The sequence below is a fragment of the Salvelinus alpinus genome, chromosome 14 (assembly GCF_045679555.1).
Source record: "Salvelinus alpinus chromosome 14, SLU_Salpinus.1, whole genome shotgun sequence".
Lineage (NCBI taxonomy): Eukaryota > Metazoa > Chordata > Actinopteri > Salmoniformes > Salmonidae > Salvelinus > Salvelinus alpinus.
The window spans coordinates 53,394,718-53,406,847 of record NC_092099.1 but is presented as its reverse complement, the minus strand read 5'-3'; the positions used below and the strand labels follow the sequence as shown (position 1 = coordinate 53,406,847).

At 44.6% G+C, this 12,130-nt stretch overlaps 1 protein-coding gene across 3 annotated transcripts in view; it reads right to left on the bottom strand.

Annotated features, from left to right (window-relative positions):
- The window catches only part of LOC139539090 (diacylglycerol kinase beta-like), a 144,336-nt gene that overhangs the window by 109,883 nt on the left and 22,323 nt on the right, over positions 1-12,130 (bottom strand). For all 3 annotated transcript variants that reach the window (XM_071341834.1, XM_071341836.1, XM_071341835.1), the window contains exon 2: positions 7,566-7,892. In XM_071341834.1, coding sequence (XP_071197935.1) covers positions 7,566-7,641 — 76 coding nt within the window. In that variant the 5' untranslated portion in view covers positions 7,642-7,892. The remainder of the gene's footprint in view (positions 1-7,565; positions 7,893-12,130) is intronic.

Below are 12,130 nucleotides of genomic sequence, written 5' to 3'. Positions count from 1 at the left end.
GGGAGATATGTCTCCAACTTCAGTGATTTTTGCAATTTGTTCCTGTCATTGGCAGCAGAGAACTAGAAGGAAAGGCGGCCAAAGTAGGTTTTGGTTTTGGGGATGACCAGTGAAATATGCCTGCTGGAGCGCGTGCTATTGGTGGGTATTGCTATGGTGACCAGTGAGCTGAGATAAGGCGGAGCTATACCTAGCAAAGACTTATAGATTACCTGGAGCCAGTGGGTTTGGCGACGAATATATAGCGAGGACCAGCCATCGAGAGCATACAGGTCGCAGTGGTGGGTAATATATGGGGCTTTGGTGACAAAACGGATGGCACTGTTATAGACTGCATCCAATTTACTGAGTAGAGTGTTGGAGGCTAATTTGTAAATGACATCGCCGAAGTCAAGGATCGGTAGGATAGTCAGTTTTATAAGGGTATGTTTGGCAGCATGAGTGAAGGAGGCTTTGTTGCGAAATAGGAAGCCGATTCTAGATTTAACTTTGGATTGGAGATGCTTAATGTGAGTCTGGAAGGAGAGTTTACAGTCTAGCCAGACACCTAGGTATTTATAGTTGTCCACATATTCTAAGTCAGAACCGTCCAGAGTAGTGATGTTAGTCGGGCAGGCGGGTGCGGGCAGCAAGAATTGAACCCTGTGGCACCCCCATAGCGACTGCCAGAGGTCCGGACAACAGGCCCTCCGATTTGACACACTGAACTCTATCTGAGAATTAGTTAGTGTAGCAGGCGAGTGTAATGTTTACTGTTCATTTTTATTGTTTATTTCACTTTTGTGTAATATCTACTTAACTTGCTTTGGCAATGTTAACATATGTTTCCCATGCCAATAAAGCGCCTTGAATTTAATTGAAATTGAGTGACGGGAGAGTTTATACAGTGCATGACAAAGATATGCACGTCATACTGTGTAAGAATTTAAGACTACTTTACATGTGCAACACTTGAAAAGATTGCAATACATACTATAGGGTAGAAGACTGTCAGACACTGTATCCACCATAAACCTATATTTGCCGGCCGATGACATCAGAAAGCCATGAGGCCAATGTAGATTTAGGAAGTCTGACTTCCCAGAATGACTCTAGCTACTGTCTGAGACTCTGAGGGTAGAAAACTATTTATCAAGGAGCGTATACAATCTGGCATTGTAATTGTCCAATTAAATCCAATCGTTTAGTAATTTTGGCACCAGGCGTATCATTGGGTGGGGAAATGCTGCTGGATATGCTGATTGTCTTTTGGGCTCTAGCTATATCTGAAAAGATCATCAGGGTAGATCATGAGGAGCAAATTTAATAGAGGTAAAAATGAGTTTAGCTAATTAATTAAGCAAATAGACCAATTAAGCCAGGAAAGTTGTTAGGAATGCAAAAAACCCTCAGAGCAAATAGTGAATCATCTCTGTGGAGATGGTTTGGACGCCCACTCTCTTTTCTCTCTTTAATACAACAAAAATCTAACGGCATACAGAATTATCTCAGACTCCGAGTTGGGTTAGACCATAGAAATGTAATTAGATACAGTATATCTTAATAGGTTGGATAATCACCCCCCTCTCTCTACTCTCTTTGGTAGAAAAACCCTTATAGCATACTGAATCATCTCTGGAGTTGAATATAGAGTTAGATTATATCTCTATGAATTGAACGCCCCACACGTTCTCCTCTCTCTAGTACACAGCAGTCCAGCTTATGTTAGGTGAGCTCAGTAGTTTAGATTTGGGAAAAAATAGCATACATTATGTAAATGAATCATCTGTGTGGAGTGAGGCTGAACATCCCGGTCTCTCCTCTGTCTAAAACAAAGGCCAGTTAGGTGTTAGGTGACTGCCTGAGCAGGCAGGGTGTGAGTCACAGGGACCACTGGTGTGTTTTACACCCAGCCATGCTAATATCTCTCTGGGTTTCCCCCCCTCCTCCTCCCGATGCCAGTCATCTGTTAGCCTGTCATACTGAGGCAAGGCAGGAAGGCAGGGACCATAGATAGTTAACCCTTATCCCCCCCAACGCCAGTCACCTCTCAGCCTGTCATACTGAGGCAAGGTAGTGAGGCGGGGACCAAAGATAGCTAACCCTTATCTAAACAGGTGAGTTGACTTACTGAGAAGACATTCTTATTCACTGAAAATGCTCAATCACATCTATGCTCGCATGCACACACTCACACACATGCGTGCAGGTGTGCATTTCATATGTATGCACGTATGCAAAGCAGACCCCCCTTCCCAGGCAAATCTCTGATCTGAGCAATCATATTCGCTCGCTGAATCAACTAACAATAGGTAATGGCCTGAGACAACTAACATGCTGACCAGACCGGACAAGTCGCGTGCGCGAGCGTCGCAAAATAAATTTAGAAATTCATATTATTCAATTATTGCACACACACTGCTCGTGCGCGCCAACGAGCGTCTGCGTTACCAAGGGCTAAAATAGAAGTCATTCCTATTTCTGACGCAGATCACGCTGAAAGTCCTGCCTCTCCCATCTCCTCATTGGTTTATAGAAGCAGGTCTCCATCTCCTCATTGGTTATACCCACGTGGGTAATTGAAAGACTAACTGTTTTGCCGGTCGTCATGGTAACACTATGAAAGTTTAGATGCGATCACCATATAAGTTCAACGATGAAAAAGTCTGGAAGGAGGAGAGATGACTAGAAACGATTCGGTTGGCCGTTTTATGTGTGGATTCATTTGTCGAAGTAGAGGACCTTGTGCAGTTCAGGTAAAACAACAACTCAATGTTTATATCCCAGGACAAATTAGCTAGCAACAGCAAGCTAGCTAAATAGGACAAATTAGCTAGCAAGTGCAAGCTAACTAGCTAAATTGCCATACATGTTTAATGCTTTTCAACCTGTCCCCAAATTAATGTCATTGGTTCAGAGTTTGTTTTGATATTTTAACCTGCGTGTCGTGATTGCGTTTGGTGTAAGGGGACAAAAGAAATGTATGCACGATTGCGCACGATGCACGCGCGGAGTCGGTTTGGGTTCCGTGTAGGCTACAGTAAATCCACTCCATTTACCATAACATCATTGATGAAGTAGATCATTCAGGTAACTAGACTGTAGCTAGTTATCCCTACAACCAGCACAAAAACAAGAACAGTCTCGCTGTAGCTGACACTAACATTTCACCTTTTCCATTATATTTCTCCTTTATTAACTCCTATTGAAAACAGACACACCAGACACACAATTACCAACAACATTATAGTAGCACAGACACAGACACAGACATCCATCCAACACAGCAGACCTGGGTTCAAACAGTGTTTGTATTTTTACAATATGGGCTTGATTGAGCTTGTCTGGCGGAATGGAACCAACGGAATAATCCCCGCCTACCTGATCACTCAAGGCAGGCTCAATCAAACGCTCCAAGTATTTTGAAACAAACCCCCCCCCACACACACACACACACACACACACATACACACACATACCCATCCACCACCAGCAGCAGCATTGTGGTCCCAGACACATCTCCATCACCAGGGATCTGGGTGCTACAGTACATGTGACGGAAGGTCCATTAGCAACCCAGCGTAAATAGATGACAAATATCATCATTAGCACAGCAGTGTCAAAATCAACAAGCCCTTTAGCACTCTGCTCTGTGAAGAGAGGATGTTCGTCTCTCAAACACACCTCTGTTCACACAGACAGAGGAAAGAGACAAAACACCCCGATTACAATGAACAATACAGCAGCAATTGCTATCTCACTTCTGCTATTCATAATCATAGAATGAACAGTACACACTGCTATTGACTGGCTGCCTCTATTATGGGTAGAAAACAGGCCTGAGCAGGGATCATAAGAAAGGGCAATCAAGATAAATATTATATCCTGGTCTTTGTGAACGGAATCATGGAAGCAAAATAATTAATGTTTTGCATCAAATTCACCTGTTTTAATGCCGGAGTGTACAGTACCACTAAGGTAGTATTGTTGACTGTTGTTTTGGTCTATGTTATGGAGCCACCATACTGTATGGACCTATGTTATGAAGCCACCATACTATATGGGTCTATGTTATGGAGCCACCATACTATATGGGTCTATGTTATGGAGCCACCATATTGTATGGTTCTATGTTATGGAGCCACCATACTGTATGGACCTATGTTATGGAGCCACCATACTATATGGGTCTATGTTATGGAGCCACCATACTGTAAGGTCCTATGTTATGGAGCCACCATATTGTAAGGTCCTATGTTATGGAGCCACCATACTATATGGGTCTATGTTATGGAGCCACCATATTGTAAGGTCCTATGCTATGGAGCCACCATATTGTAAGGTCCTATGCTATGGAGCCACCATACTATATGGGTCTATGTTATGGAGCCACCATATTGTAAGGTCCTATGTTATGGAGCCACCATATTGTAAGGTCCTATGTTATGGAGCCACCATACTATATGGGTCTATGTTATGGAGCCACCATATTGTAAGGTCCTATGCTATGGAGCCACCATATTGTAAGGTCCTATGCTATGGAGCCACCATACTATATGGGTCTATGTTATGGAGCCACCATATTGTAAGGTCCTATGCTATGGAGCCACCATATTGTAAGGTCCTATGTTATGGAGCCACCATACTGTATGGACCTATGTTATGGAGCCACCATACTATATGGGTCTATGTTATGGAGCCACCATACTGTATGGACCTATGTTATGGAGCCACCATACTATATGGGTCTATGTTATGGAGCCAACATATTGTAAGGTCCTATGTTATGGAGCCACCATACTATATGGGTCTATGTTATGGAGCCACCATATTGTAAGGTCCTATGCTATGGAGCCACCATACTATATGGGTCTATGCTATGGAGCCAAATCACAGAAAATAAACAAAAAAATTAACTCAAAGCAGCTGCACAAATAAAACTGTCTGGATAGAGAGAAGGAGAAAGAAAGAGCCAGGAGGAGTATTTTTAGCCTTAGCCGTTAATAAATTACTCAGATGAACGAGGGAAAGAGAGATCATAGGAAAAGAGGGGTCAAGTCTTGGTAAATCAAAAGCAGCCTTCATTCCTTCCTCATCAGCAGAATGAAATCATGCCTGCATTCCAAACAGCACCCTATTCCTCATGCAGTGCACTACTTTTGACCACATAACCGTTTATGTGTTGGGCTTTTGTATTTGATCAATTTCTGTTTCAATGAGAAGCTCACTCAACAATTGAGTATACCCCTAGACAGACAACAGATGAATAGGTCTAGGGGATGTGAACATTGTGTTCTTAGGTATGACTATGAATAGAGGAATCCTCAGATAAAAAATAAATAAAAAATTGTTTCTCTCAGACAACACAATCTATTCAGTTGCTGTGTGGATGTGTATCAGTTCAATAGATTGTAATGGAGTGAAAATTAAGGCTCATCTATTACAAGGAAAGCCAGACTAGTGATGGATTCTCCTTTGACTTACAAATGTCTGGGGTGGGAAGGCTACTGATATGGATGAGTTACCTACGCATAGAGAGTGAGAAAAAAGCCCACTAGATGTTTTATTAAAAAAAAAATGTATTTATTCTTTATTTAACTAGGCAAGTCAGTTAAGAACAAATTCTTATTTACAATGACGGCCTACCCCGGCCAAACCCAGACGACGCTGGGCCAATTTTGCGCTGCTCTATCACGGCCGGATGTGATACAGCCTGGATTTCATGTGATAAATTCCAGAGAATCCTTGAACGTTACCAAAATTCTGATAGTTTACTGGTAAACTTTGAAAGTTACCAGTCACCCTCCCTTTGCTCCCCTACTTAAGATGGATGCATTAACTATAAGTCGCTCTGGATAAGAGTGTCTGCTAAATTACTAAAATGTAAATGAAAAAAACAAGCAATATAATGGTGTGATAGAAATAGTCAATGGGGAGGGGGAAAATACTATTTGTATGAATCATTTATCTTCAAGCGCAAAGAAAAACAATTGCCTACATCAGACCACTTAGGCAAATGATGGGTAGGAAGTGAGGCTCGGAAGGGAGAGGTGCATTTCGTTGGTACCTCCCTCTATGTACACAACCTGGCATTTGACTCTCAGTCTGGTGACATCAGGGTATCCCAGCTATCAGACCTTGTCTGGTTAGAGTACGTCAGGGTATCCCAGCTATCAGAACTTGTCTGGTTAGAGTACGTCAGGGTATCCCAGCTATCAGACCTTGTCTGGTTACAGTACGTCAGGGTATCCCAGCTATCAGACCTGGTCTGGTTACAGTACGTCAGGTTATCCCAGCTATCAGACCTTGTCTGGTTACAGTACGTCAGGGTATCCCAGCTATCAGACCTGGTCTGGTTACAGTACGTCAGGTTATCCCAGCTATCAGACCTTGTCTGGTTACAGTACGTCAGGGTATCCCAGCTATCAGAGCTTGTCTGGTTACAGTATGTCAGGATATCCCACCTATCAGACCTTGTCAGGTTACAGTTTCGTCAGGGTATCCCAGCTATCAGACCTTGTCTGGTTACAGTACGTCAGGTTATCCCAGCTATCAGAGCTGGTCTGGTTACAGTACGTCAGGTTATCCCAGCTATCAGACCTTGTCTGGTTACAGTACGTCAGGGTATCCCAGCTATCAGACCTTGTCTGGTTACAGTACGTCAGGTTATCCCAGCTATCAGAGCTGGTCTGGTTACAGTACGTCAGGTTATCCCAGCTATCAGACCTTGTCTGGTTACAGTTTTGTCAGGGTATCCCAGCTATCAGACCTTGTCTGGTTACAGTACGTCAGGTTATCCCAGCTATCAGACCTTGTCTGGTTACAGTACGTCAGGGTATCCCAGCTATCAGACCTTGTCTGGTTACAGTACGTCAGGTTATCCCAGCTATCAGAGCTGGTCTGGTTACAGTACGTCAGGTTATCCCAGCTATCAGACCTTGTCTGGTTACAGTTTCGTCAGGGTATCCCAGCTATCAGACCTTGTCTGGTTACAGTATGTCAGGATATCCCAGCTATCAGACCTTGTCAGGTTACAGTACATCAGGGTATCCCAGCTATCAGACCTTGTCTGGTTACAGTACGTCAGGTTATCCCAGCTATCAGACCTTGTCTGGTTACAGTTTCGTCAGGGTATCCCAGCTATCAGACCTTGTCTGGTTACAGTATGTCAGGATATCCCAGCTATCAGACCTTGTCAGGTTACAGTACATCAGGGTATCCCAGCTATCAGAGCTGGTCTGGTTACAGTACGTCAGGTTATCCCAGCTATCAGACCTTGTCTGGTTACAGTACGTCAGCGTATCCCAGCTATCAGAGCTGGTCTGGTGACCTCAGGGTATCCCACTTATCAGACCTGGTCTGGGTGCGTCAGATTATCGCAGCTATCAAATGCATGAGCTTGATTTAGTTTGCACTATTGGAACTATTCCATTGATCCCATTGTGTAGAGAAAACTTAATCAAGCTCAGCTCAAGTATTTTAATGTATTTGACCCAAGGTCTGACACAACTATTGCTGATAGTGGTATGTCAGCATACATTTGACTCAGTTTACCAATGGCTATAACAGGTATTGCTAGTACTCACACTCGCTATACTGCTGCAGCTGACCGAACTCAGACGGACTCAGACACTCCCAGCTCCCGACTCCGTCTCCCATCATGGTGCCAGCTGGGGGGATGTGAGGGAGGATGGTGGTGGATGTGCCTCTGAGGTGTAGTGAGGTTCTAGTGTGGTTATCCCTGTGTGGAGCTGAGGAGGTTAATATCTGTCATGGCGTCATCCCAGATCCTTCACAGTGAGTGCAGGCGGTGGCAGGAACAGACACCAGAGATGGTGGATCAGTACGTGATATGACAGTCCAGCCAGATGCAAGTCTCTTGGCCTCTCTCTCTCTGATTACACAGACACACGCTGAGAGAGAGAGAGAGAGAGAGAGAGAGGGGAGGGAGAGATTAGATTCTATCAAACCATCTTCCGCCATTGAAGAACACAGACACACAGATTCCTAACACAGTCAAAATCAAGTCATTACTCACTGCCACAGCACATAAACCACACACATACAGTACATAGAGTAAAGTGGAGGCTGGTGAGGGGAGGACGGCTCATAATAATGTCTGGAACGGAGCGAATGGAATAGCATCAAACACATGGAATCCATGTTGGATGTATTTGATGCTATTCCGCTGCAGCCATTACCACGAGCATGTCCTCCCCAATTAAGGTGCCACCAACTTCCTGTGATAGAGTGAAATAGTGGGCTCCTAAATGTAGGTATGTACGTGTGCTAAGCGGGCAGCAGAGACAGCTCTGTTCTGTGGAGGAGTAATCCATACATCTCTCTGGATGGCTGGCCTCACAGGGAGGAGGCAGCCAGGTGGTAAATACACAGCAGTTTACCAGCTCATGGACAAACACACACACATACAGAATTGATACAGACTCGACACAGAAAATTCGGCACACACACACACGCACACACACACACGCACGTGCAATAACACTGAATAGACACACTGTGATTTGCAACTGATCCAATTATATGAGAGGTTTCCTCATCTACTCATACCTAGAAGTTAATTGTATAGACAAAATAACTTCTATATAAAACCTCAATGTACCACAATACCGTGCACGGGATAATATGATGGGTAGAGAGAGGAGAATTGAAGGAGAAAGAGCAAAATTACAAGTTTGAGTGTAGACAGAGACATTACAACAATTTTAAGGAATCAGAATTGTAAAGATGACATGTTTTCTAGGTATTGTAACCCACTGGGCACACACTGGTTAAATCAACGTTGTTTCCACAACCAACGTGGAATAGATGTTGGGAATTGCCATCTGTGCCCAGTGACAAGCCTTGGCATGGGATGATTCAATGGGCTGAGAGAGGATGAATGCACTAATTAAGATGAATGCACTAATTAAGATGAATGCACTAATTGTAAGTCGCTCTGGATAAGACCGTCTGCTAAATAGCTACAATGTAAATGTGAAAATGGATGGAGAGACAGAGGTCAAAATTACAGAAGTACAACAGCTAGAGAGACAACTGAGAGAATCCAGACAGTGTGTCTCTAAATCTCTTTGATGGTGGAGGTAAACATGGCCCATGTTAACGTAGCCTCTCCACAGCCACTCTGGGTAGAGTGCCATGAGTCTGGCTAGAGAGGCTACGTAAACGTTGGTCTGAAGAGGTGGTCAGACAACACGGAGGAGCATCTACTGTAATGGTATTAGAACACACACAGAGCACTTTGTCTGTGAGCATCTATTTCCAGTATCTGTTCTCAGTATCAGACCCCTTATGCAAACGCAGATGTTCTGAGCTCTTCCCCTATGGCCAGTATTTGTCTGTGTTCCAATGAAATCTTCCAGTTCCTGGAAAGTAATCTGAGAGTGCAGCAGATTGGCCAAGTGTGTGTGTGTAACATACCCCTTGGCTGGGAGCCAGAGGTATCACCATGTAATCAAAGTGCCCAGTGGGTGTTTGATTTGGGCAGGAATGTACCAGCATTGGGCCAGATTACATCTGAGAGGGTGGAACAGCTTTTCAAACCAGAGAACAATATTGTAGCTCCTTTCCTGATCATTTGGATCATTAGTGCGGTACAGAGTTTTATTACACTGTCCATTAATCATGACCGATGTTATTTCTGTTACTCTCCCATAACAGAAGACAGTTTTATATGTTCCCCCTTAGGAACAGTTTACTACATTTTTAACTCTGTGTTCAGAGAATATAATGTTACCATATTCCTTTGAGAGTACCAATCTAGTGAAATATATGGAATTCTTCATATTTGGAGTGACGGAGGCCTCTCAGTTTTCATTAAATAATGTGTCCATTATATATGATTCCAATCAATATTCAACCTTTTCTCAAGTGTGACTTCATAGTGTTTTAGATTATTGTCTTGGATCGCTCAGGTCGACACCTGGTGGGGCCATTAATTAAAATACTGCAGAGTGGACTACTTTGCCTAATAAATATAAATTGGATCCACTTTGACTGATGGAGATTACAGTGTGTGTATCTTAAGGGTGGATGTATGTAAAAACACAAATGACTGTGAAGCACCACAGGGTCACATTCAGACAGTGACATGTCTTCGCATTTGCCCCGACACAGTCGTAATGTTTCTGTAAACAGATGAGTTGAAACAGAGTGCTATGGGTTTGACACTGTCTGACAGAGGCTAAATAACAGAGGAAAATAAAGAGTGTGAAAGAAAGCACATTTATATTTTATACAGAAAGAAAAAGAAAGGTACTATTGTTTCACTCCCCAGCCTTGGATAATAATGCCTGGGAGTAAGAAATGTCTAGAAACAGAAACATGGCAATAACTGTAATAGCCTGGGGTCATGTCATCTACTCTCAATTAGGAAAATAATACTCAAATAGACCAAACAACAGATGTGCCATTCTTCATCTGTAGCATAACCACAGCCAGTCACAGGCAGACAGGGAGAGAAAGGTATTGTTCCAAAATGTGAGTCCTGTCGTACCTGATAACCTTCCTCCTCTCCAAACAAAGTGAGAGAGCCAGGGAGGCATGTGATAATAGAAGAGCAGTAGCCAGCAGGGCTGGTAGAGCTAGCTAGTTCATGCATGCTTAGAAATGGGAGACATACAGTGGAGGTGGAGGACAGAGACAGGAGTGGAGCTGGTTGTCAGGGGGCTTGTGTGTGTCTGTGGTTCTGTTTGTGTGTGTGTGTGTGCGAGCGCGCATCTGGGGAAGGAGAGACAGTAGGGGAGGTGAGGGTAGGGTGAGACAAAGGCACTTACTGATCAACTGTATGGGGCCTCCCCTCAGTGCAGAGAGGGATTCTGTTTGCTCACAAGGTTGCCTAGCAACTCTAACGTCATACAGTAGGTGTGCACACAGCAAGAGGAGGGGGAGATAGGGGACGGAGGGGATGTAGGGAGAGCTGGGGGAGAGGAGGGTGAGGAGGGGGATGTAGGGGGAGGTAGGGGATGTAGGGGGAGGGGGATGTAGGGGATGTAGGGGGAGGTAGGGAGAGGTAGGGGATGTAGGGGGAGGAGGGGGAACGAATGAGAGGTAGGGGGAGGAGGGAGAGGAGGTGGGGGGAGGTTCAGCAGCAAAGTGACACCTTATGGATCCCTTCCTGTGTTAGTGTAGAGTATGTGTGCATGGGAACGTGCTGCATACAAAACATTATGGATTCAGTGCACATCAACCTATGACGTCAACACACCGTGTGAGAGGACAGAGCATACTGTTGATACACACCTGCATTCTAATCTCCTTCCTGGCAAAACAAGTGTGCTGTGAGTAAGGCTTCTATTTTAAAGTCATTTCACAGGAAAGGGGGATCTTGTTACATGGAGTTCCCCGAAAACTCATAGAATGATTATGATGCATGTGTATAAGTGACTGCAAGTCATTGCACCATATAGGAAGACAGAGCGTACTGTATGAGCACAATTATACAGAACAGGATACGGGGAATACACCTGGGTGTTGTAGGTGTCCTGGAGGGCAGGTAGTTTGCCCCCGGTGATGCGTTGTGCAGACCGGATCACCCTCTGGAGAGCCCTGCGGTTGTGGGCGTTGCAGTTGCTGTACCAGGCGGTGATACAGCCCGGCAGGATGCTCTCAATTGTGCACCTGTAAAAGTTAGTGAGGGGTTTTGGTGACAAGCCACATTTTTTCAGCCTCCTGAGGTTGAAGAGGCGCTGTTGCGCCTTGTACACCACGTTGTCTGTGTGCGTGGACCATTTCAGTTTATCGGTGATATGTACACAGAGGAACTTAAAAATGTCCACCTTCTCCACTGCTGTCACGTCGATGTGGATGGGGGGTGCTCCCTCTACTGTTTCCTGAAGTCCACGATCATCTCTTTTGTTTTGCTGACATTGAGTGAGAGGTTCTTTTTCTGACACCACACTCCGAGGGCCTTCACCTCCTCCCTGTAGGCTGTCTCGTCGCTGTTGGTAATCAAGCCTACCACTGTTGTGTCGTCTGCAAACTTGATGACTGAGTTAGAGGTGTGCATGGCCACACAGTCGTGGGTGAACAGGAGGGGGCTGAGAACACACCCTTGTGGGGCCCCAGTGTTGAGGATCAGCGGAGTGGAGATGTTGTTTCCTACCCTCACCACCTGGGGGCGGCCTGTCAG